This window comes from Lactuca sativa, chromosome 4 (genome assembly GCF_002870075.4).
Source record: "Lactuca sativa cultivar Salinas chromosome 4, Lsat_Salinas_v11, whole genome shotgun sequence".
Taxonomy (NCBI): domain Eukaryota; kingdom Viridiplantae; phylum Streptophyta; class Magnoliopsida; order Asterales; family Asteraceae; genus Lactuca; species Lactuca sativa.
In genome coordinates this window covers 162,256,226-162,282,832 of record NC_056626.2, presented here as the reverse complement: position 1 = coordinate 162,282,832, position 26,607 = coordinate 162,256,226, and the positions used below count along the sequence as shown (strand labels likewise).

The 26,607-nt window shown below is 35.5% G+C and overlaps 4 protein-coding genes and 1 pseudogene across 5 annotated transcripts; 2 read left to right on the top strand and 3 right to left on the bottom strand.

Moving 5' to 3' along the window:
• Positions 1-9,702: 9,702 nt before the first annotated feature.
• On the bottom strand, positions 9,703-11,174 carry LOC128133542 (DNA-directed RNA polymerase subunit beta''-like). Its single transcript, XM_052771020.1, has 2 exons — positions 10,409-11,174; positions 9,703-10,376 (listed from the first exon to the last, which is right to left on the bottom strand). The coding sequence occupies exons 1-2, from the start codon at positions 11,172-11,174 to the stop codon at positions 9,703-9,705; spliced, it is 1,440 nt and encodes a 479-aa protein (XP_052626980.1).
• A 101-nt stretch (positions 11,175-11,275) lies between these two features.
• LOC128133541 (DNA-directed RNA polymerase subunit beta'-like) lies at positions 11,276-15,192 on the bottom strand (annotated as a pseudogene).
• Positions 15,193-15,286: 94 nt separating this feature from the next.
• Positions 15,287-18,477, top strand: LOC111921354 (uncharacterized). Its single transcript, XM_052771019.1, has 6 exons — positions 15,287-16,387; positions 16,940-17,169; positions 17,259-17,405; positions 17,488-17,732; positions 17,867-18,313; positions 18,383-18,477. Exons 1-6 carry the CDS (start codon positions 15,287-15,289, stop codon positions 18,475-18,477), a joined length of 2,265 nt encoding a protein of 754 aa, XP_052626979.1.
• A 1,268-nt stretch (positions 18,478-19,745) lies between these two features.
• Positions 19,746-20,247, bottom strand: LOC111921353 (uncharacterized protein At4g04775). The gene is made up of 2 exons (XM_023916909.1): positions 20,098-20,247; positions 19,746-20,030 (listed from the first exon to the last, which is right to left on the bottom strand). The coding sequence occupies exons 1-2, from the start codon at positions 20,245-20,247 to the stop codon at positions 19,746-19,748; spliced, it is 435 nt and encodes a 144-aa protein (XP_023772677.1).
• A 1,720-nt stretch (positions 20,248-21,967) lies between these two features.
• On the top strand, positions 21,968-26,027 carry LOC111921380 (serine/threonine-protein kinase RIPK). 2 transcript variants are annotated; one of them, XM_042901875.2, is made up of 4 exons: positions 21,968-22,584; positions 22,682-22,790; positions 24,870-25,006; positions 25,263-26,027. In XM_042901875.2, the coding sequence occupies exons 1-4, from the start codon at positions 22,204-22,206 to the stop codon at positions 25,848-25,850; spliced, it is 1,215 nt and encodes a 404-aa protein (XP_042757809.1). In that variant the 5' UTR covers positions 21,968-22,203; the 3' UTR covers positions 25,851-26,027. The 2 variants fall into 2 exon arrangements, with proteins under 2 accessions (XP_042757809.1, XP_023772708.1); XM_023916940.3 differs by having other exon boundaries at positions 21,983-22,584; positions 22,682-22,817.
• Positions 26,028-26,607: the final 580 nt, after the last annotated feature.

Here is a 26,607-nt window from a genome sequence, read left to right as displayed (position 1 = left end):
TCATATAACATATCAACATCCTAACCAGGATTCCGACCTAACTGGTCACTAGCATAACATTACCCTATATACCGGGTACCGACCTTAACCAGGTCACTAACATAGCATTACCCTAAATACCGGGTACCGACCTTAACCAGGTCACTAATATAATACAATCCTAAATACCAGGATGCAGATCTAGCAAAGCAATAACATAACAAACAATACCCGAATTTCCATCCGATAAAAGGGCCGGCCTTGGTGTCGTAGACTCTGTCGATATAGTGAGGATAACTCACCTGCAATTGCCGACTGGAAAGATAAGACCAAGTTGCTCCGACCACCGAAACGATCTTCACCACAGAACACTACCAAAGAACCAATTCCATAAATACCTAAAATTACCAAAATACCCTTGGAAGTCAAACTGGTCAACCCTTGGTCCAAGTCAAAGTCCTCAGTCAAAGTCAACCTTCCTGGTTGACCCTACTCGCCGAGTCAACCCGTTGACTCGTCGAGTTCCAATGCTCAGAAACTCCCATGCCACGACTCAACTCGTCGAGTCGCCCCAAGACTCGTCGAGTCCAACAAGCTCTGAGTCCCTTCCTGCTCAACTTACCGAGTCATCCCTCGACTCACCGATTCACAGCTCAACTAGAAAAGGTTAGGGTTCCACGACCAAACTCGCCATGTCCAAGGCAATCTTCAACAGACTCGCCGAGTTGTTCTTCCAACTCGCCGAGTCCAAACGTGACATTCTCATTCAGACGATTTCAGGCCATTTCATTGCTTCCAATACATAGATCTGGACTCCTAGGTCCAGATTCACACGTAAAGTTTCCAACTTTACCTGCATGCAAGGCTCAACAAGCTCCAACCAAGCTATAAGAAGGTTTTGGGACAAAGGCACTCTCAATCAAGCCCCATGGATGATGCTTTAAGCTTTCATAGATCACTATTAACCTAGATATGAAGTTGCAACTTCAGATCTAACCTCTAAACCCAAAATTGATTCCAATCAAGCTAAAATTCCAAAAACAACAACCAAGAATGGATCTAGAAGGAGAAAACTCAAGGTAACGACTTGTTACCTCAAAAATGTGCCCAAGAAGGAGTAGATTCCGGATCTACAATGATATCCCGATGCTAGCCTCTTGATCTTCTAACTTTCTCCTCTTAAATTCTTCTTCCAAGCTCAAACTTTAACAATGGAGGCTCACACACACTAATTAGGGTTTCTGGAACTCAAATGGGCAGTAAAGAGGCTGAGGGTGTCTATAATGGGCTTTATATAGGGCACAACTTTCAGGATTAGGTTTTTCTCCCTTCAGCACCAACTCGTCGAGTCCATCTGCCGACTCAGCGAGTTGGCCACTTAACCCATGACAAAATCCCGCTCAGACTCATCGAGTAAGAGTGACCTACTCGTTGAGTCCCTGACTTAATTTACACTTTACTCCCTGGAACTATTGCTTCTGACTTAGGATGTTACAATTTTGGGGTTTACTTACAGGCTCCGGCTGATCGTACCCTCTGCATCCTCCATCCTTTATTTTGAAAACCATTTTAAAACTTATTTTCCGAAAATCTCCTTGATTTGAGACTGGAATCACACGAGTTTTCCTCCAATTCACTCAAACCAAGGCTCTGATACTAACTTGTAACAACCATAAATTTTATGCCAAATTTAAACCTTTTCAATCGTAAATAAAAACCAAATGGCATTGTTTACAAAATGTTTTCAAATCGTTTTCCATCAGAGTGTCCCAAAAAAATATAACATAAGGATGAGGAGCGGTACGGTCACGCCTTCGCCTTTCCATGATCTCCTGAAATACCTGAAACAATAAACTGAAAACTGTAAGCCCGAGGGCTTAGTGAGCTACCCCTAAAATACCAATTCCACAATGACAATACCATATTAGTAATAATCAATCAATCAACATGCATACCGGGCCATCGGCCTGACTGGACCGCCCTACCGAGCCTACAGTCTGTCTGAATCTATCCCGAGCCTTCGGCATGACTGGTCCGCCACGTGGGCCTACAGTCTCCCCGGACCGCTCATAGGGTATATTAGCCATCAGCACAAAGCAGGACTGCCTCAACCCAACCACAAGCAAATAACCATGTGCGCATACTATCATATACAGGCTTATACAAGCATCAAACATATCTGTCACACTGATCATCATTCATAGAATTCTCCTGTAACTAGAGTACCGACCTAGCAGGTCACTAACATACCACTCCCTACGGATCATAAGAGCATAACATACTGTCTACCCCGATTTCGATCTAACAGATCATAACCACATGTAGCATACCATAGCAATAACACCTAAAGGGTCGGCCTTGGTGCCGTAGACCCTATCAATAAAGCGAGGATAACTCACCTCGCAGATGTCGAATCGAAAGGTAAACTCCAACTCTTAGATCACTTGACACAGGCTCCACCACCTATTATCATAGTACATCATACTCATAAGTCCTTAACCTTATAAGGTACTCCATAACCCACTAATCAACCCCTAGTCAAAGTCAAAGTCCTCAGTCAAGGTCAACAGTCCATGTTAACCTTAACTCGCCGAGTACCCTTGGCTACTCGCCAAGTTCCCTGAAGTACATTCAAACTCGCCGAGTCATCGGAGTGACTCGTCGAGTTCCTTTGATTCTTGATCAAACTTTAAGGCCACCTATCGAGTTCCCTCCTTGCAACTCAACGGATACACACTCATACATATCTAAGAGAAAACTCATCTGACTCGCCGAGTTGTTCTTCAACTCGTTGAGTCTTATGACGATCTTCATCGGACTCGCCGAGTTGTTCATCAACTCGTCGAGTTCACGGCCATCTTCATGTGACTCGCCGAGTCAACCTTGCAACTCGCTGAGTCTATTCAGTCATTTTTCCATACAGACTTGTTTTGAGCCATGCAACGGTTCCAACTCATAGATCCAAGCTTCTAAGGCATGTTTATCACGTAAAGTTGCAAACTTTATGTGCATGCATGGCTATAAAGGTTCTAAATGCCTATTTTAAGTTCTTAATGGAACTTCATGTTCAAGAGGGACCTTAATCACAACCAAGACTGTGACTTTATGCTTCTAGAATCCAAGGAGGGTCCAGATCTGAAGTTACAACTTTAGATCTAGCCCATAGCTCATCATACCAACTTGAAAATCCATAAAAAGCCCTAGAAACTCAACAAAAGGGAAAAAGGGAAGTAAGGATGGCACTTTGATAACTCCAAAGGATGCTAGCTGAGGTAAATCCTGCTTCCCACTCCTTCCTTGCTTCAATTTCCTCCAAGGCACACACATACGAATTAGGGTTTTAAGGGGCTCTCAAAGACTGTAAAGAGGCCAAAGGTGGCTAAGGCTCCTTTAAATAGAGGTGCAAACCCCAGGATTTAGGGTTTCCGCTGCCAGTTCCTACTCGCCGAGTCCCAACATGGACTCGTCGAGTAGGTCACTTAAAAGCGATCTCACGCAGCTGCTACTCGACGAGTAGGTCAACCAACTCGTCGAGTAGAGCTTAACCCAATAATTCTTATTTAAGCAATACCTAAGAATCGGGACGTTACAAATTGAATTTTCGTTGAATGTGTCTAGTCTTGTTAGTAACCATCGGGTCTCTTGCGATAGCGATGGCACTAGTGTTGTCACAAAGCGTCTCAATGGCATTTTTGATGCTTGGAACAACATCCAAATCACCGATGAATTTCTTCATGCAATCAACTTCTAGAGCCGCTTCTCACGCAATTATGTACTCTGATTCTGTTGTAGAAAGCACAACCACTTCTTGCTTTGAACTCTTCTAGGAAATGGCTCCTCTATTAAATGTGAACACATATCACGACTGTGATCGTGAGTTATCTCAATCAGTGTTGAAACCAGCGTCAGTGTAACATCTTACAATAAGCTCTTCTTCAACTCCTCCATATACCAGAAACTTGGTTCTTCTTAAGTACTTAAGCATATTCTTAACAGCCACCCAATGTTTTTCACCAGGATTATCTTGATACCTACTAGTTATAGTAATAGTATAAGCTACATCTATCCTTGTACATGTCATAGCATACATAATTAAACCTACTATTGAAGTATACGGTATGTGTTTCATTCTTTTGATCTCATCTTCATTACTAGGGTTGTCAGCCTTAGAAAGAATGGTACCAGGCAGTATGGTAACAATTCCTCGTTTTGAGTTATCCAATGAGAAACGTTTTAAAATTTTGTCAATGTATGTACTCTAACTCAAACAAATGAGTCTTTAGGATCTATCTCTATAGATCCTAATACTGAGTATGTATGCAGCATCCCCTAGATCTTTCATTTGAAAGGACTTACTAAGGTAGTCCTTAGTCTCCTTCAATATCGGGATATCTTTTCATCAACATATAGAATTATAAAATCAATAAGGCTCCCACTTGATTTGATGTATACACATGGTTCATTGGGACTTTCTGAGAAACCAAACTCTTTGATGTTTTCATCAAAATGATGATACCAGGCCCTAGATGCTTGTTTTAATCCGTAAATGGACTTCTTCGATTTACACAACTTCTTTAGGTTATCCGGCTTGACAAAACCTTCAGGTTGTTCCATATAAACATCTTCCTCAAGATATCCGGTAATTTTTATCTTGTAAGTCCAGCCAATCACCCAAAAGTTAGACTTAATTCTATTGTCGTTTAGCCTTGTTAAGGGTCATTCTAATGAGTTCTAAGCCTAGCACACTTAAGGATTGAATGTTAGGAAGTATTAGCTCAAGATCAGAAGGCTGCACTCGAACCAGAGGACCAAACATATGAGGTTCATGGCCTCAAACCTAGATCACGGTCGTGAACTCTCTTCTGGCCATGATCTCTTCCCCTATATATATATATATATATATATATATATATATATATATATATATATATATATATATATATATAAGATCCCTTCAGTTTTCTTCATTTCTTTCCCCCTTGGCCGCAAACTCCCTCAAACTCTCTCAAGTATCATAAGTTCAACAACACCATTTCCATTCTTTAACCCTCTTTCCTTTGTATCTCCTTAGAATACAACTTAGGATCTTTAAATACTCACCAAAACACCTAGATCTTCAAGTGTTCTTCACATTGGGGCCGTGAACCCTTCAAGATTTGGTGGCCGTGATCTCCCAAGGGATCCCCAATCGTAAGTGTTTCATCATTTATCTTGTTACACTTGAAAGACTATTAGATCCTAGCCTTGATTCTTCATAATACATCACCATCTTCATGAACTTGAGGTGTTCACGGCCGTGAACCCTTCATAGGGCCGTGAACCCTTCATAAGTTCATACATGGTCGTGAACACACCATGTGTTCTATGGCCGTGAACCATTTCCTTTGGCCGTAAACTCCCTTTGATCGATCGCATGTGATTTCAACACTTCATTTCAAGTGTTTCCTAGTCCCTAAGGTAGTTTCCTTGCACGTTAGTTGTTTTATACACTAATTACATGCCTATATATGCCATCATATGTCATTTAGGACTCATTTGTGTCTCAGAAATTCATTCGTGGAACTTCTCATCCTTACGCGAATCTTCAATTGAATCACCCACATAAGGTGAGTTCATACCCCTATAATCAATCTTTTAAATGTTTGAAATGCTTTTAAGGGGGGGGGGGGGGGGGGTACAAGTTAAACACAATGATAACTGTGTAAATGTTATTTGTAATAACCATCAATTTAAAGGATTTCTTATACTTTTATAAGTAATCAAAACCATTTCAAAAACTTTTTTTTAAGTTATGTTACTTTATTGTTTATAAAAACACCATTTTTAAAGTACAGTCATAACTCAGTAGATAAATGAGTCTTTTATTCAAGCCAGTAATAGTTCAAGTAAACATACTAGTAACTATAATAGGTTTAGTTTAGGGTTTTAGGACATATTATATCGAGAAACAGGGAAGAACATACTATAAAGAGAAATAGGGAGGAACATACTATAAAGAGAAACAGGGAGGAACATACAATATACAATAACAGAAGAACAAATCATGATTAACACACTTATACTAATTTTTCCCAGTAACCTAGGAAGGTAACGTATCATTAACTCATTGTTCTAAAGAAAAGATGATAATAAACGTGGTATAAGGATATATATATATATATATATATATATATATATATATATATATATATATATGGGGTACATCTACAAAGTACCAAATTTATTTATAAAGGGGTACATCTATAAAGTATCAGGCAATACAAATAAAACACATAAATATATACAAAAACTTATAATAGTATCAACTGAGGCGTTAAGAGTATAGGATTTCATTACTTATAGTAGTCGTCCAAACAATAGAGCAATGCTGTAACAACGCAAATTTTCAAACAAATTTTTCATTTTAAAAATAAAGTATTTCCATTCAAACAAGGCATAAATAATGTAGGTGTCATGTCAAATACAAATTGTCTAAATCCCAAGATCATAAAAAACATCCTTCAGTGTGTACCGATCACACCGGCGCCTTCCCACGGTCCTCGCTAGTACCTGAAACACATACATAACAACTGTAAGCATAAATGCTTAGTGAGTTCCCCAATATACAACTTACGCACATACGCCTTTCCAAGCCCTGACCTTCCGGTCCTCAACCCAACGCCTTCCGGCCCATAACATAATCGCCTTCCGGCCCATCACATATTGCCTTCCGGCCCACATAACATACATAGCACATATAACAAATAACTTATCACATATAGCATACATATCACATATCATATCTGACCTTCCGGTCACACAGTCACACCCTTCCGGGTACAGTATAGTGAGAAGACTCACCTCGTGAATGCTGAAAGCTAGCAATTCCTGAAATCACTCGTGCACAATCCGTCGAGCTACAACCTCCCTATAACATCACATGTCTCTCATTAACACTTATATCTTCTAAGTGCGACTATCCCTAAGAAGTCAGACTTAGGTCAACTCTGGTCAACGGTCAACGGTCAACTCGACCGGACTCGGTGAGTGCCATGGCGACTCGGCGAGTCTAGACGTCCTCCAATCCTCTGAGATTCCCTATCTACTCGTCGAGTATCCTCCTTGACCCGACGAATTACTCCTGGAAGAATCGCGGGGCCACCCCGACTCAACTCGCCGAGTCTGAAGAACAACTCGGCGAGTCCCAGTTAATCTTCAAGCTACTCGCCGAGTCTGTTCGTCGAGCTCGGCGAGTCCATGCCATGCAACTGCTCAAACTGCATCATAAGGTCAGAACTGCTCCGACCATTCCTAGGTCTGGCCTTCCTAGGCTGATCCATCACGTAAAGTCCTCATTTCAGTGCTCATGATACACCCTATGATTCATAATTTACATATTGACCTAAGGCATAAGGATTTCAATCCAAAACCTTCATCAATTCCTGAAATGCACAGACATGGGACATTCTGGACCTCCAAAGGTCCCAATACAGGGTTACAATCGATTAGGGGACTAGGGTAACATTCAATCTACCCACAAAAGGGTTCCATAAACCCTAATTCCATAATCACATCAACATAGCAGAGTATACTCGAATTCTTACCTGGATGATGTATTCTCTGTGTCCCCAATCCTCAGAATGTGACTCCCTTGCTGTTCCTTTAGCCAATCCCTTCTCTTCCTTGCACAACAACTCTTCTATAATCAACGATGGCCTATAATCCTTGCTCCAGATGCACACAATCGATTTAGGGTTCTTCTCAGAAGGCTAAAATGAACAATGACGGCCAATAAGTCCCTTTTATACGTCCCAAACCTGAACGGTTAGGGTTTTCGCTAAACAGCGTAGACTCGCCGAGTCCATATCTGGACTCGTCGAGTCCAGTCGCGAACCCGCGACCAAGTCCGCGATCCTACTCGGCGAGTCTAGGCTCCAACTCGCCGAGTCCCCTCTTAAAACACCCCAAAAACATAATTTAACAATACCTGAGATTCCGGGCTGTTACAAATGCCACATAACTTCCTAGTAACATGACCATTCAGTAAAAAGGGGGCCTATAATGCTAACTTTATGATTCCTTGGTAGATACATAAGGGATATATATTAATTGGGTCCGACAGATAGTAGGATGTGTGCTTTCCGCTTCAGTTCATGTTCCTTGTTTGGTTGTGAGCTTAGAGCAGATGCACCCAGTCTACTATCTATCCGATCTTAGTTATATATATTCCGTATACACCAAGTAATCATAAGGATTACCATGAATGGGTTAGGTCATAGTATACAAATTCAATACATCGTTTTCTAGTTTAAAAACATACTTTTCAGTTAGAAGATTTAGTAGGCTAAACTAGAAACTTATCAGTAAAAGGGTTTAATCCATTTTATTAAACCAATATAACTTAAAGGACCTTTAGTGGTTAATTCTATAATACCTTAGATCACACATCAGGATTTTATATAATTAATATCTGATAGCCAGTTAGATGTGTGCTTTCCGCCTTACTTCTTGTTCCTTGTTTGGTTGTGAGTTTAGGGCAGATTCACCCAATTAATTGTCCGTTCAATATTAGATTATATATAGCTTGTATAACCTAAGTGATTATAGAAAGAACTATGTGGTTACCATTTTTACTAAAGGAAATATATAATTTTCTTAACGAATGTTTTCCTCAAATAAAGGAACTATTACAATTAACTCTGTGAGAACTAAATGAATACACTAGGGTTATATACTCGGCGAATGGGTGGTTGCACTCGACAAGTTCAGGTCAACATGGACTGTTGACCCTCACAGTTGACTTTTACTTTGACCAAGGGTTGACCAGTTGACTTCTGGGGGTATTTGGGAATTTATGAACCTTGTGATGTGTTGGATATAGGTGGTGAAGTTCGTGGCGGTGATTCGAGAGTTGAACTTTCTATTTTCAGTCAACAGTTTCAAGGTGAGTTATCCTCACTATACTCAAGGGTCTAAGGCACCAAGGCCATCGCCGGAATACAACGATCTTCAGATCTGGGGTCGTTGCCTTTAGATCTGAAGCATTCACCTTTAGATCTGGTGCATTCAACTTCAGATCCAGAACCCCCGACTTCAGATCTTCCATTACCACCGAGCGCCACCTCCTTCTACCGCCATCTATCTCACCAGAACTGACTATCGCCTTCCATCAGCCGCTTTGCTTTGCTGGAATACCTAGAAGACACTACACTATATTTTGAAGTCTGAATATGCTTCTTCTCCAGATCTCCAACGTTTCAGATCTGATGAAGCACGATAAAAACTCTTCGATCTGCTTCGGCGGAATAATAGATGTGACGGAGTATGAAGCTCTTTGTCGCCTCCAGATGTCCAACCACCTCCAGATCTACTTCTTTATTCAAACAAGCACTAGAGACCGCCATTATCTTCATTTACACCCGATCGATTCAAATCTGATGTAGATATGAGAATTTGGTGTTATTATACAAAGGTTTTTCTTTCTATTTAATCATTTCATCGTTGGATCTACATCGGATCTGTTCCCCCACCGTTAGTGTCGTTTTCGGAGCATCAAAAATCACAAATCACAGTCATCATCTCAACCTATAGGTGCTAATATTGATCTCGTTTTGTTTCAAAACTCTTACACTAATTTTTTCTATGATATGTTCCATTCCCGACGAAATGTTTGTCGGATTTGTACCAGATCCGTTATGTGTCGCCTCATTCTCATCTATAACTCGTTTTCATCTCTGTAGAGTATTATTCCGATAGACTTGTTTTTGGTAAGAGATGAATATTACCATATGTAAATTCAGGTGCATGGTACACATCAGTATTCCAGTGCATTTCGCCTTTTGAGTCAGAATAAATATGTTTTCGAACCTTCTCTTTCAAATTCAAAGTGGAGGTTCTCGCGCGAATCTCAGCAATCACTTGTTCTGATTCTACATATTGATCGTTTTGAACTAAAAGAAAACTTTTGGGCGGAATACACACATTGTGTATAATATCTTCACTCTCAATAGTTACATACAAGTCTCTAGAACATAGAAAAGCAGGATGTCCATGACGTGTACGTGTCGGATGAACCAAATCCTCGTTGAATTTTATTTTTCCATTAGAAGGGGCTCGCACATGTTCTGCAGTACCCCCTGTAAATACTCCGCCGGTATGAAAAGTTCTTAATGTTAATTGAGTGCCCGGTTCTCCAATAGATTGACCTGCAATAATACCTACGGCTTCTCCCAATTCGACCAGGTCGTCATGCGCTGGACTCCGGCAATAACATAATTGACAAATCCAAGATGTACTCCTACAAGTAAAGGGGGTTCGAATAGAGATTGGTTGTGCTCTAAAAGTTATGAATCTACTGACAAGTCCAACCCCAATATCTTGATTTCTAGTAGCAATACATCGCGAACCTATATATATATATATATATATATATATATATATATATATATATCATCTGCTAATACACGGCCAATTAATATTTGGATAAAAATCCTGTCCATCATCATTCCATTTCGAGGACTTACAGAAATACCTCGAACGGTGCCACAATCTGTTCGACGTACAACAATGTGTTGAACTACTTCAACAAGTCTGCGCGTGAGATATCCTGCATCTGATGTTCGGATAGCGGTATCCACAACCCCTTTACGGGCTCCGTAACAAGAAATAATGTATTCTGTTAAAGACAGTCCTTCGCGTAAATTGCTTTGAATGGGTAAATCAATCATTTGCCCTTGAGGATCCAACATTAATCCTCTCATACCTACTAATTGATGTACCTGAGATGCATTTCCTCTGGCTCCCGAAAAAGACATTATATGGACTGGATTAAAAGGATCGGTCATCCGAAAATTAGGATTCATTTCTTGTCGCAAATATTCACTTGTGGCATACCATATTTCGATTGATTGACGTAATTTTTCTACCGCGTGTACATTCCCATAATGATGGTGTTTTTCCAAAATAAAACTTTGTTGTTCAGCATCTTGAACTAGCCATCTTTTAGAAGGTATTGTTAAAAGATCATCAATTCCTAATGAAATGGATGCGGCGGTAGCTTGTCGGAAACCCAGAGTCTTTACTTGATCCAGGATATGTGATGTATATCCTATTCCATAGTGATCAATAAATCGACTAATAAGCCGTTTCATGGCAGTTCCGTCTATCACTTTATTGTGAAAGACCTGAGTGGGCCGTTCTGCCATCAGTACCTCCATATTGCGTTGAGTAGAATTTTACAATGGGCTTGAGTCAGTGATTGGAAAACTTCCTTTTCTAGATCTTGATTCATGTAGAAATTCTGCACTTATGGTCCTAGTTAACCCGGAGAGACTAGAATTCCCGTTGGTAGCATAGAATTACAACAGCCCTACCAAAACCCCTGTATGGCTTCTTCTATTTCTCGATAAAGGGAAATATGACCAAGAGTGGTTCAATATATATATATATATATATATATATATATATATATATATATATATATATATATATATATATATATATAAAGAATTTCTTTTTTTATACTTCGTACTATTAGATAGTGTCCATAAATCTCATAATAGGTCCCCACAGATTCATAGTGAATTTCGATGGGAACTTCTCTTGCAGCAATAACGCGTTGATCTAGTCGCCACCGCAGCCACAAAGGACTACCTAAATTGATTCGTTTTTGCCGATAAGCTCCAATTGCATCATAGGGATTACAAAAAAAGGGTTATTTTTTTTGTATACTTATAGTTATTATCTTCATTTTGATAGTTTCTACGATTACATGGATTATACCTATTTACACAAATACCCCGACGATTTCCACTCGTTAAGACATAGAGTCCACTAAGCATATCTTGAGTTGGTGCCGAAATCGGATCCCCAATAGTTGGAGACAAAAGATTCATATGAGAAAACATAAGTAAACGCGCCTCTGCTTGAGCCTCCAAAGATAAAGGCACATGAACAGCCATTTGATCCCCGTCAAATTCTGCATTGAAGCCCTTACAAACTAATGGATGTAAACAAATAGCACGCCCTTCCACTAAAATGGGGAGGAATGCCTGTATGCCTAATCTATGCAGAGTAGGCGCTCTATTCAGCAATACAGGATGGTCATCCGGAATTTCCTGAAGTATTTCCCATACAATCGTTTTTTTTTTCCGAATTTGACTCTTAGCAACTCCTATCTTCGAAGCAAGATGTTTTCTAATTAGGTCACGAATTACAAATGCCTGGAAAAGTTCTATTGCTATTTCGCGAGGCAATCCACATCGATGTAATGAAAGTGAAGGGCCCACGACAATCACGGACCGCCCTGAATAATCGACTCGTTTACCAAGCAGAGTCTCGCGAACTCTTCCTTCTTTGCCTTCAATTACATCTGAAAGCGACTTGTAAACTCTATTATGATCATCCCTCATTGGTTGTCCGCAGATTCCATTATCAAGAAGTGCATCCACAGCTTCTTGTAGCAATTTTTCCTGAGATATTATTAATTCTTCTGGCGTAGCTATACTTGAAGATCATCTGGTCTGGCTCGTTACCATTAGTTCCTCTCTCTATAGTCGAGCTAGTAAAACGAGATATCCTATTGAAGTGAACGTTCACAAAGATCGGGAAGTAGTAGCCATAAATCTATCCACTCGTGTAGTTTTAGGCCGCAAATGTCTACTTTTCTTTAATATGGAATTCAAATCAGATCCTAGAGTTTAACCACTGGGGGAGAGTGGGTGAGCTTGCTTTCGAAAGTTTACAGTTTCCCGGCTAAAAATCACCTGCTTGTTTACAGACTGAACTGATCTATAAAAAAAAAGACAGAAGCGGGGAAAGGCCCCTTCGCTGCTCTCTCTGTTTTTTCCCTCGAGCGGGATTTGAAGCCACGTCCGACTACCTGTTGAACTATACAAGAGGCCGCTCTACCGCTGAGCTACCGAGGTGGGGCTTAAGACGCTTGGTGACGCGGTTCGGGCGGGGGGGGGGGGGGGGGGCTGACATCCGCGGGTTCCATGTCAAGAGAGAAGGACGGGACGGGAGAGGCATTTTCGGGGACTAGCAGCTGTTCTAGATGTGGACACCTTTTAGGATTGTTTACATGTTTTGCATGAGTGTCACTTTGCTAAATTGATCTGGAACATCTTTATTCCCACTGAGCATCAAAGTGCCTTTTACTCCTTGGCATTCACGGATTGGTTATGCAGCAATGCTTCTTGTAAAGATCTTCTTTTATCTTTGGTCAAAACACCACCAAATCGACATCAGATCTGATGTGTTTGTCCATTTTCAGGTTAGATCTGGTGTGTGTATGGTGTTTACATTGATGGTGCTTACAAAAGGAAGTTCTGAAAAAAAGATGCACACAAGGTGTTTAATGAAATGCCTCAATAAAATTTGGTAAGTTATTAAGCTGTGAATTTAGTTGTGAATGCATATTTTTTTGTATATTAAACTATGAAGTTTGTGTATTTAGCTATGATATTTGTGTTTAAAACTATGAATTGAATGCATTAAGCTGTGAATTTGTTGTTTAAACTGTAAATTGACTATATTAAGTTGCGAGTTTTGTATATTTAACTATGAATTAATTGTATTAAACTGTGAAATGATTGTATTAAAAATTTGAAGTTGATAATATGCTTTTGAATACATATATTTTTTTGTATTAAACAGTGAATTTTCTGTATTTAACTATGAATTAAAAGTTTTAAGTTGATAATATGTTTTTCTACTTGCATCTGTTGTAGATCTATATGATATAGTTTTTTTTGTTTGTTTTTTTCCTGTTAAAGTGTGAATTTGATGTTTTAACCTCTCATTTGTCTTATAATTTTGTTAATTTTAGTTTTAACTGCTATTAAGTTATGAATGTATATATATTTTTTGAATTAAACTTTGAATTTATTATACTATTTTGTGAATTTTCTATATTAAATTGTGTATTAATTGTAATAAGTGTTTTAAGTTGATATTGTTTTAAGTTGATAATATGGATGTGAATACTACTTTTTGTGTATTAAAATGCGAATTTAGTGTACTAAGCTGTCATTTTTGTGTTTTAAACTTTGAATTGATTGCATTAAGCTTTGAATTTTCTTTTTAAACTACGAATTGACTGTATTAAGCTGTGAATTTTCTATTTGAACAGTAAATTGACTAGATTAAGTTGTGAATTATGTGTATGAAACTATGAAGTTACTTGTATTAAGCTATGAATTTTGTGTATAAACTTTGAATTGACTATATAGAGAGTGTTAAGTTGAAAATATCATTATAGATGCATACTTTTTGTGTAATAAACTTTGAATTTTGTGTACTAAACTGAGATTTTTGTGCTTTAAACTGTAAATTGTCTACATTAAACTGTGTATTTTCTTCTTAGACTATGAACTGACTATGTTAAGCTATGAATTTTGTGTATTAAATTATGAGTTGATTGTATTAAGTTGTGATTATTTTATAATTTTTTGTTTTCTTTTGAAATAATGTAAATTTTATTCACGGCTTAATATATTAAATTCACAATTTAATATAATTTTGTTGTTAATTTTTTTTCTAAATATATTTATTTTTTGTGTTGTATAAGTATGTAAGAATATATTAGTTTTAATAATAATTTTGCATTAAATTCAAAAGGGAAAATCCCAGAAAAACCCTATATATTATAGGCCAATGCTTAAAAAAAACCATTATATTATTTCTTTGTTCGATTTAACCACTATTATTTCCCAAACCGTGTAATATATCTATTTTATTCGGTAAACCTAGGTTACCCGTTCTTTTTAGTGTACGTGGCATACGACTCCAATACATCAACTCCTTTTTCACCTCCAATCGACCATTCTGTAAAAAAAGGTTTGTTGAGGGAAAGCTTCGTGGAATCATCCGTAAAATTAGTGGTTAATCACAAGAAAAAAAAGGTAATCGACTTGAAATTCTCATTCACTTTGACTTTAACTTCAAATGTTTGCATTGATTCTTTAAGGAATCTTACTTTTTTTTTGTCTGCATTAACTCACTGTGACTTAAAATTCTCGTTCACTGTGACTTTAACTCCATAGATAGCATGTTTTATTTACTTTGCTTTTGTCTGCATTGATTCTTTAAGGAATCTTAACCAACAGCTATTGTTGGAACATCCCTGTGAACAAACCCAAACATACATAGGGCTACATCTTCTAACCTCTTACGTTTATATTCGATGTAATTGTAGGTTTTAGATGAGAAGAAATAACAGAAGAAGTTTCCCATTTGAAAGTAATATACTAGTGTTAATACAAATTGTTGTTTTGATAGGTGTTCAGGCGTGTGTTTCTGGGTCTTAAGAGGCTGATTTCCAACAGCTATGACTTTAACTTCAAATGTGGAAGTTGAAGTTTATATGGAGGATTTGAATGTAACAGATGATGAGTCTGATGGAGAAGAATATGTTGCTTCTACGATGGACAAGACAATATGGGATCCTTTTTTGAATGATTTGGTACAGGGAGAAGTGGAATGGCCTGACATATCATCTGATGATGCTGAATGGACCTTTTCAAATGAAGAAACTGACAAAGGAGATAACATAGGTAAGATATTTGGGGACCAATATCTTGTACACAACCCTAGGATACCTTGGAATAAAATGGAACCACACTTGGGGGAAAAATACGAAAGCCCAGAACAGTTCAAGCTTTGTCTAACAAATTATGCGGTGGCTAATGGATACCAATTGAGGTTGGCCAAGTGTGATCGTTCTAGGATATTAGTACGATGCGGTAAAAAAAGTGACGAGAATAAGTGTCCATTTAGATGTTGGGCATCTTGGATGGGGAATGAACTAACTTGGCAAGTGAAATCTTTGGAAAAGAAACATGTTTGTGCACGAAAATACAGCCTCGGTTCATTGATAACTCCGGGTTGGATTGCTAACCATTATCTTAATGACCTAATTCGCAACCCCAAAACGAAAGTCAAAGAAATGAAAGCTGACTTTTTACAGAATTATTCTTTAAAGCTTAGCAGAGGTCAGTGTGAAAGGGCAAGGGCATTAGCATTTACACTAATTGATGGCAAGTTGATTGATCACTATGCTAGGATATGGGATTATGGTAATGAAGTTTTGAGATCAAACCCAGGAAGCACTGTTGAAATTGGAGTCGATGTCAATCCGGATGCAAAATATTTCAAAAGAATCTACATTTGTTTGAAGGCTTTAAAAGAAGGATGGTTGAAAGGTTGTCGTAAGGTGATTGATTTAGATGGATGTTTCTTGAAAGGGAAAGTTAAAGGGGAGTTGATAGCTGCCATTGGTCGAGACGGAAACAACCAAATTTACCCCATTGCATGGGCGGTTGTGAATGTGGAAAATAAAGATAATTGGAAGTGGTTCATTGAGTTACTACAATCGGATATTGAAACAGTTGAAGGAAATGGGGTTACTTTAATATCAGATCAACATAAGGTAATTTTCTACTTTTTAGCAAATTTTGACATATTATAAATGACAAAATAGCCCTTATGTTATAACATCCCCTATAGACATTTTTGGACACTTTTTAGCAAATTTTGACATATTATAAATGACAAAACAGCCCGTATGTTAAAACAGCCCCTCTGGACATTTTTGGACACTTTTTAGCAAATTTTGACATATTATAAATGACAAAACAGCCCCTATGTTATAACAGCCCCTATGGACATTTTTGGACACTTTTTAGCAAATTTTGACATATTATAAGTGACAAAACAACCCCTATGTTAAAACAGCCCCTCTGGACATTTTTGGACACTTTTTAGCAAATTTTGACATATTATAAATGAAAAAACAACCCCTATGTTATAACAGCACCTATGGACATTTTTGGACACTTTTTAGCAAATTTTGACATATTATAAATGACAAAACAAACCCTATATTAATACAGCCCCTATGGAGTTAAAACAACCCCTACTTATGGCAAAAGAGCCCCTATTATATCAAAACAGCCCCTACTTATATTGTATATAAATACAGGGTCTTCTTGAAGCCGTGAAGGAGGTGATGCCACATGCTGAGCACCGACAATGTGCCCGTCATATTTGTGCCAATTTCTACAAACGTTTCAGTGGAGAGATTTATAAAACCTTGTTTTGGGAAGCTGCAATGTCCACAATAGATCAACAGTTCAAAAACAACATGGAAAAGATGAAAGAGTTGAACAATGATGCATATGATGATCTCATGAAAAGAAATCCTAAAACATGGTGTAGGGCCTATTTTGCAACAGATAGGGCATGCGAGGCTGTAGAAAATAGAGTATCTGAGTCATTTAACTCTACAATCGTTGTGCTAGGGGGAAACCGTTGTTAACCATGTTAGAAGAGATTAGACTTCATGTGATGGAGAGGTTTGATGCAATGAAAAGGAGTACAAATTCATGGAAAACTGTTGTTGCTCCAAAGATACTTATAAAGATGAAAAAATGGCACAAAAACATGAGGTATGGATTGTTTCCCCTTTACAAACTGGATTGTTCTGTAATAAAATGTAAAAATATTATAATAACTTTTTATATTCGATAGGAATTGGATGGTTATCCCAAGTGGGCCTCTATTGGAGGTTAGAAATGATTATGAAGGATATATGGTAGACTTGGCAAGTTGGACATGCACATGCAGACTATGGGTTTTGTCTGGACTTCCATGTGTACATGCATGCGCGGCTATAAACCATACCCACCAAAATCTCCTTGACTATGTAAGTGATTGGTTCAAGAAGGAAAAGTATCACTTGGCTTATAGAACTTCCATTATTCCTTTAAATGGAAGTAATTTAGGGGTTAAAACTCCATATGATAAGCTATAGCCCCCAAAAGAACGCAAGATGCCAGGAAGGCCTTCTGTTAAAAGAAAAAGAGACCAAACTGAAAAAAGACAAAGTATTCAACTGTTTCGGGTAAAGGAAAAATAAAGAAGTGTCACAACTGTTTACAAGAAGGGCACAACGCTAGGACATGCAAGAATGAAAAAGTTGTGCCCCCTCCTAAGGAAAAGAAACTTCCTGGTAGGCCTAAAAAACCACATTCTGATGAAACACCTTCAAAACGACCAACTACAAGTGGTGGGAGAGGAGGAAGAGGACCAACTAGGGAAAGAGGTGGAAGAGGATCATCTGTAGGTACAAGTGGTGGTAGAGGAGGAAGGTCACTTATAGATGAAATCTTTGATTCACCAACAGAAAATGAAGTTATAAACATGTTTGATAATTTTGAGGAAGAAGTATTTAGGGCTGAAATGGAAAGTGGAGAAAGTTCACATATGATGCAATTCCCTGAATCACAATTTGATGAAGGAGTTCCTATAACTCAAGATGATGGAGTAACTGGAACTCAATTTGATGTTGAAAATGGTAAGAAATAATTTCATTTGTATGTATTCTATAATTATATTAAATGTAATACTTTCATAACTTTTGCAGCTAATTGGGAAGATCAATCTCATGTGGTTGGCGGGATAGCAATTAATGTACCTATTATCCGTGAAAAGCTCAATCCAAGAAAGCCATCTGGATGAGGATGTAGGTGGAATACTAGATTTAGAAGCCGAAATGGGACACAAATCAAGTCTTTTGTTAATTTGGAATACTAGATTTAGGAGCCAAAATAGGACAAAACTCTAGTATTTTGTGATGAATTTTGATACTTGGAATCTAGTATTCCTATTCTTTTGCTATTGAAATGTAATTCAATTATGTCCCTTTAACAAGTTATGTTAACTCTTTTGCATTTTGTTCCATATTATTTGTTTTGCATTTTGTTCTTTTAACATGTTATATTATGCTAAAGACCCAAACCAAGGGCAAAATGGTCATCTCCAGTTTTATCTTTTTCTTTCCTGCAAGATAAGTTGTTTTGTTCCATTTTATTATGTTTAGAAACTGGTGTAATCTACCATAACGATTGTATTTTATATCTAGTAGCTAAAGACCTAAACCAAGGGCAAAATGGTCATCTCATGTTTTCTGTTTTTCCTTTCCTGTTTTTTGTTTTTTCCTTTCCTGTGAACCCGTAATCATTTCCACATCAGGGGCACTATAGGAATTTTTTGTTTTTGTTTTTCTTTCCCGTGACAGTCTTGAAACGTAGGGTAAAAATGGGGATTTCATTATGCACATGTGAGTTAAAAACACTCTGAAAACGTGTAATCGTTTCCAATATGTTTTCTTGTGTTTGTTTTCCTTTTCTGTTTCCCTGTTTCTGTTTTCCATTTCCTTTTCCTAATATTTTTTCTGTTTTCCGTTTTTACCCCTGCTCCAAAGAACATGTTCTTTTTTTTTTTTTTTTTTTTTTTTTTTTTTTTTTTTTTTTTTTTTTTTTTGCTTCTAAACGCCTTGAAAAAGATTAAATAATGCAAAAATGGAAGCTATGTTTGTTAAAAAATTAAGTACTCATTAGCTACACTATTTGGTTAAAAGTTTATGATACGAATTTACTAAATATTGACAACTTGTTATTACTTAAAAGAAATCTCCCACTATTGTCTGTACACATAGTTTTTTCACATTATATGTGGCAATTAAACATTACCCATTAGCAAAAATGTATTTTTTTATTAATTCCAAGGATAATTACATAAAAAAGATAATTACATACAAGCATAAACAAAATAACCACACCAGAAAGATAGTTAGAATGTGTAGGGGATTTAAATTACATGGCTTCAAAATACATTGGTTAAACATTGATTCAAGGTACATTGCTTAAACAAGCTTGCAATACTTTAACACACCTAACCTGCCCTATTACATAATTAGCGATATTAAATTAACCTAACTTTCCATATTACGTAATTATAAAGCAAATGAAAATGCTAACAAGAACAATACCAAATAGCACCTTAACCATGAACATATCAATCTCTTTTTTTTCAATCACCTCTAGCTTCATCAATTTCTTCTGCAAACATATGTTCTCCTTCTCCAGTTCCATATTCTTCTTGGAAATGATCATATTATCTTTGAATAAATCCATATTCTCCCTATTCAACTCATTAACTTTACTCTTATACCTGTGAAGACCCAAATCCTCATCCACCCATACAAAAAATTTACAATCTTTTGAAGAATCCTAGAAAAAATGAAGTATTTGAGTAAACATTAGAGAAACGACATCAATCTTAAAGAATTTCGTATACCAGAGAATTAGGGCACCGAATGAAATGTCGGCCTGGGTTCTTCTTGGTCGTTGAAGTCCAGATCTTTGGATGTTCACCACATTTACAAAGTACATTTTTGTAGCTAGAAGTTGAGAAGGAAGAAGAAGAACCATATGATTGATCACCCATTTCAGTTGCACAACAAGAAATCAAAAGAAGAAGTAGAGGAACGCAAGTTTTGAAGAGAAGAATCGTCCATTTCGTTGAGGTCCAGATTTATTAAAACCCACGTCATTTATTAAATGACCGGTTGGTTAAGAGTGGCCGGTCACAAAACATTAAAACAATCAAGGTTAGACTAAATAATGGTTAAATTGTAAAAAAAAAAAATAATATAAGGGTTTTTTAAACATTGACCTATAATACATAGGGTTTTTCTGAGATTTTTCCAATTCAAAATGAGTGAAATAAATGATTTATTAGACTGTGAATATAGTATTTAAGTTATTAATGCATGACTTTGTTTACAGATCTGATTTAGAATAAAATAATGGTTGCGATGTTGGTACAGAAGGTTGGTGGCAGTGTGTGATGGTGGTAGTAGTAGAGTTTGAAATTTTGATTTCTTTGAGTTTGTGAATTATTATAAAATGGGTTGTATTAAGTTGTGAATTTTTTGAATTAAACTATAAATGAACTGTATAAACTTGTAATTTATATAAGTTGTGTGTTCAAATATGAGAGCATATAAGAATGAAAATATTATACTGCAAAAATTACAATTTTGCCCTTTTTGTATCGAAAAGAGAAAAAAATTGGATTTTCACATGTTTAATAAGAATATCATGTAAATATTTACTAACTAATGAGTTTTTAAGAAATTAACTAAATATATGTTTTCTATGAACCAATAAAATATATTATTAGATAATAGAAAAGTAAGATACTTGTGAATGTTCGAAGATTTATTTTTTAGGAGTTTTTCAGTAAAATTGTATAAAAAGTGAATTATGGTTTGAGTCACTAAAAATGACTATTTGAAACGTTTTTTTTTGTCATTTTTTCCTAACTCATGTTATTTTTGTATCATCCATTTTCTTATTTCACAAAAAAACATGGTAATAGTTATTTTGTTATGAAAATAAATCTCTCTCTTTCTCTCTCCCTCCCTCTCTCTCTCTCTCTCTCTCTATATATATATATATATATATATATATATATATATATATATATATATATATATATATATATATATATATATATATATATATATGTGTGTGTGTGTGTGTGTGTGTGTGTGTTTAAAGGATGAGTTCAAAAAGTGCATAACAAAACAAAATAAACATAAAACCTAATAATCGAACAACCAAACCATTTTAAAAACCAACTGGTTGGTGTTAGGAAAAAAAAAATGTGTGTTTGGAAAAAAAATCTTGTGTGGGTAGAAACTAGAAAATAAAAAATTAAACTTAAAGAATGAACTACCTACCCAGTAGATTATCATGATTTCTGTCAATAAATCTAAAAAAAAAATATACATTAAAAGAGAGTGAAAACATAAAAAATCTCATATATAAGGAAAATTATGAATGGTAACAAAGGAAAGCAATTAAATAAAAAAGTAGACATGGCAACAAAATTCGAACATGGATCTGTCTACCAGATCAACAACTGAAACTTTTATAAATCTCTTAACAAATATTATAGTATATATTTACATATCAGAATTAATTTTAGGACACAAACCGATATCCAGGCCCGCAGCCATTGCCCAACTTGCCTCTTATTGGGCCGGGCCTGTTTTGATCATTCTTTGAAACCTCAAACCTTTGAACTCATATATACAGCCCAAAGTTTAGGTCTACACAAGCAATTAATAGTTTAATACTTACACCTTATGCATCAAAGGTTGTACGCTACACTAGATTTCGCTCTCATCTCTGAAGTAAAAGATCCTTGGACTTTTGTTCCAAGAATTTTCTAAACCAAAACCCTGTCGCCACAAACCTCTGTCCTCCCTTTTTCAAATCATTTTGTTTGTCTGTTGACCTTCAAAATTGTCGATATTAACCCCTAACATGAACTGGGTTCGCACCTACTTATACTCATACCCTTCAACCATCATTGCTACAACATTTTTCTCTCATGGCTCCAACAAAACCCATCTCATGGAAAACCGCTCTACTTGGTTGTTTCACAAGCAACAAGGTTCTCTTACACCCGAAGTCTCTTGTGTCAAAATCGCGTAAGTCACAGAGAATATGTATGTCTGATGTTAGCTCATCACTTTTCATTATCAATGGTGTTTCGGATTCTATGGTTGTGTGGGACCTTCACGAATTCACTCTCGCGGAACTTATGATGATTACACATGATTTCGCATCTAGTAGTTATCTTGGTGAAGGTGGGTTCGGAACGGTTCACAAGGGTTTTGTAGATGATGAACTTAGACCGGGTTTAGAGGCTCAACCGGTTGCAGTCAAGCTCTTGGATTTAGATGGTGGTCAAGGTCATAAAGAATGGCTGGTATGCATGAATAAATAAAATAATAAATAAAACTATTTTCTTTCATATTTTATGGGAAGTTGTTACTGATTTTAGGGTTTTTGTAATAAACTTATAGACTGAAGTGATGTTGTTGGGGCAATTGAGGCATCCACATCTTGTGAGGTTGATTGGTTATTGTTGTGAAGAGGAGAATAGGCTTCTCGTTTATGAATATATGCCAAGGGGTAATTTAGAGACTCAATTATTCACAAGTAATTTTCTTAATCTCTTGAGAGTATAATTTTTTCATATAGGTAATGGTTTTTGGAGTATCCGTTGAAAAGTGCTAAAAACAAAATGGTTTTGAGGATATTTTGCATTTTGTTTTGAACATTTTGCAGTGTCTTATCCGATTTTTAGTGAGTCTTGCTGTAAGCTATCCCGGTCTTTCTTTTTTATTTTGACATTTAAGAAAACAGAATAAAAAAAGATATATACCCCTAGAATGGAAACTTCGACCAATTAAGGGTAAGGAGCCCTAAACCACCAAAATGAAAGTAAATTTTTTATGAGAATCGAATAAAAATACATCACCCTTGCTAGGTGAAGTCAAATGTTGTTGTTTTAATTAAATAAGTCAGTTGTCAAATATATTGTAAACCATATACGTACTTTTAAATATAAGTATATATGTACATAATATTTATTATTATCTATAATTATATTTAAAACATATTTTTACAAATAGATATTTATATATTCCTTAAAATACATATATATATATATATATATATATATATATATATATATATATATATATATATATATATATATATATATATATATATATATATATATATATATATATATATATATATATATATAGGTTAAGTTAATGTGAAAATTTAAACATTTTCGAGAACTCGTGAATTCTTAATACGCTTCACATATTTCAAAACGAACACCACCAGTGGACTGCTAGAGCCATGTCTAAGCCAGATCTAGGCTAAAAAAGGATTTGAAGAACATATTTTTTAAATGTTCGTATATGCATATTTTCTATTTTCTTCAAAACTTTTCAAAACAAATAGAACAAAGAGATTCTAATATCAACGTTTAAGAAAATCGTAATTTGAAAACGTCAAATAAACACAACAAATTATAAATGTGCATGCATGTATGTTCAAATGTTCTATATGCACATTTAATAAAAAGTTCATCAAACCTTTTTTTGAGTCTCAATCTGGTTTAGATACAGATCTATGAGTCCAATGGCAGTGTTGGATTCAAAATATATTGGCAGATTAAAAATTTTTTGAGCTTTTGTAATTTTGAAGTTTAAAAAAAGTGTCTCTTTTCTCTTTTTCTCTCTCTCACACACACACTCTCTGTTTTCTCTCTCTCTCTCTCTCTCTCTCTCTATATATATATATATATATATATATATATATATATATATATATAATATACTCTACTAGAATACACTCTCATTCTTCTAGATAACTCATTTAATACTAAATTTCTATTGGTGCATTATAGCACACAATAGATATGAAAAATATTTGAACCTACCTCTCTCACTATATATATATATATATATATATATATATATATATATATATATATATATATATATATATATAATAAATTATTCAAATAAATACCAAAATAATTGCAAACTTACTATATTTATTTGTAAAAAGTTTATTTATTATTGAAAAAAATTGTATTATAATAATAATATAATAATAATAATAAGATAATATATAGTATTAAAATTCCACACATATGTGAAATACATTTTTTTTTTTGAACCGGCAAATACAAATATACTAATCTACTCCTAAACTAACACCTAATTCCACCTATATGCATCTGGTTTACAATATATTTAGAAAGGACGGGGTTATTAAAAAAATACAATTATAGGCCTAGTGGTAATGATTTCAACTAGTATGGATGAATTTTTGGTTTGATTCCAGATAAGTCCTTTTTTTTCATTTTCTCTCTTAATTTTCAACGAATATATTTCATTAGGAAGCTTCAAGTATAAAACTATTTTCTGGTTTAGCGACTATGGCGTTTTCTGTAAATTAAGTTAAAGATTCTATTCCGAGATTAATATTAATATAATTTAAGACATATTTAGTTCGCAGTCCCAATGTGAATTGTGAAATTGGCAAGTACTGCAAAAATGGTATATACGTCTTTTACGTAGTTTTTAGTAATTTTTTTGGAAAGAGTTTAAGAGCTGAAGCTATATTTTTCTTTTTCTCTAATTTTGTAAAATATTAATCAAGACTTTCTTCTTTTTATAAATTCAGGGTATTCAAGTTCATTGTCATGGTTAATCAGGATTCAGATAGCACTTGGTACTGCAAAAGGTCTCGCCTTTCTTCATTGCCAGGACAGACCTGTCATTTATCGCGACTTCAAAACTTCAAATATTTTATTGGCATCGGTATTTCTCTTTGTTTCTCTATCTTTATAATTTAATACTCCCCCCGTCCCAATATTATTGTCCACAGACAAAAAAACACACAGATTAAAAAAAACATTAATTACCATTAACTTTTATATAATAATAAAATGATAGTTTTGTCCTTACTTTGTATTTAATGTTCAATTAAATGCTTACTTGGTTAAGTAATAATGAGGAGGTATTTTGGTAAAAATGTTATTTATTTTTAGAAATGGACTAATATGTTAATTAACAGGATTATACTGCTAAACTATCGGATTTTGGGCTAGCGAAAGATGGGCCTGAAGGTGATGAGACGCACGTGAGTACACGTGTCATGGGGACACACGGATATGCGGCACCGGAGTATCTTATGACCGGTCATTTGACCACCATGAGCGATGTTTATAGCTTCGGGGTGGTTTTGTTAGAGCTGCTAACGGGCAAAAGATCGGTGGATAAAAAACGACCAAATCGAGAGCAGTGTTTGGTGGTATGGGCAAGGCCACTTTTGAAAGATTCAAATAATCTTCATAGAATTATGGATTCTAAGCTCGATGGTAATTTTCCAGTGGAAGGGGCAAAGAAGGCGGCAGCATTGGCTAGTCGATGTCTCAGCCACCGCCCAAAATGTCGTCCTACTATGACGGAAGTTGTCAAGACTTTGGAACATATATTGGAATTAGGCGATTTCCAAGTTGATTGGTTTGTGTATATTACTCATGAAGGAGAAAAAAGCGAACAAAAAGAGAAAAAGGAAGATAAAGGTGTTATTGGTAGTGGTAGTTCCGGTGTTGAGGAGAAGGTGGTGGTGGTTGTTAAAAAGAAAGATGATGAATGTTAGTAATTCAACCTCTAAATAGTTGTTTTATGTGTATTACTAGGGCCATATGTGAGTGTAGTCCATACAAATAACCACTCCCATAACCCGAACCCAAATAAAGCGTGGAATTGTTAAATTGTTAAGTTTTTTACTTTTAGGTAGTTTTTAAAGTCGTTGTTTATTGTGTACCAATTAAAAAAAAATTAATTTGTTACTACTAAATTCGTCTTCAAATGATGATATGTAACAACATACAAAAACAATAATAAGCCTGTGGAGAGTGGTCACAGCCAACCAATCGAAAAAATGTTGACGTGGTGGTGACAGTCAACCCACTAGACATTGAAAATAGTTATCACTACATAATATTCATTTTTTTGTGACATTATATTAAATAAAAAATACAATTTATAACATAAATAAATTTTTTGAAAACATAAAAAAATAAAACCACATTTCATTAATTAAAAGCAAAGAAATTTAAAACCTAAATTACTAATAAACATAAAATATAATAAATAAAACATTACACCACTTCAAACATAAAAAAAACATTAGCCATTTTTTTTTGTTGAATGTGTTTGTTTCTTTTGAAAGAGTTTTTGTGTTTGTTATGAAAAAAGTGTATAATATATATATATATATATATATATATATATATATATATATATATATATATATATATATATATATATATATATATATAGAGAGAGAGAGAGAGAGAGAGAGAAAAAAAAAAGTTAATTAAAGTGAGTGATTTTTATTTATTTGTTTATAA

Bases quoted from the DNA above. Each gene is read 5' to 3' on its own strand.
- LOC128133542 (XM_052771020.1), bottom strand. From the start codon at position 11,174: ATGGAGGTACTGATGGCAGAACGGCCCACTCAGGTCTTTCACAATAAA. The intron at 10,377-10,408 runs ATATATATATAT...ATATATATATAT, and splicing joins TGGCCGTGTATTAGCAGATG to ATATATATATAGGTTCGCGA.
- LOC111921354 (XM_052771019.1), top strand. From the start codon at position 15,287: ATGACTTTAACTTCAAATGTGGAAGTTGAAGTTTATATGGAGGATTTG. The intron at 17,170-17,258 runs GTGTAGGGCCTA...TCGTTGTGCTAG, and splicing joins AAAAGAAATCCTAAAACATG to GGGGAAACCGTTGTTAACCA. The intron at 17,733-17,866 runs GTAATTTAGGGG...TTTCGGGTAAAG, and splicing joins CATTATTCCTTTAAATGGAA to GAAAAATAAAGAAGTGTCAC.
- LOC111921353 (XM_023916909.1), bottom strand. From the start codon at position 20,247: ATGGGTGATCAATCATATGGTTCTTCTTCTTCCTTCTCAACTTCTAGC. The intron at 20,031-20,097 runs GTATACGAAATT...CATTTTTTCTAG, and splicing joins TTCGGTGCCCTAATTCTCTG to GATTCTTCAAAAGATTGTAA.
- LOC111921380 (XM_023916940.3), top strand. From the start codon at position 22,204: ATGGCTCCAACAAAACCCATCTCATGGAAAACCGCTCTACTTGGTTGT. The intron at 22,818-24,869 runs GTAATTTTCTTA...TTATAAATTCAG, and splicing joins AGAGACTCAATTATTCACAA to GGTATTCAAGTTCATTGTCA. The intron at 25,007-25,262 runs GTATTTCTCTTT...GTTAATTAACAG, and splicing joins CAAATATTTTATTGGCATCG to GATTATACTGCTAAACTATC.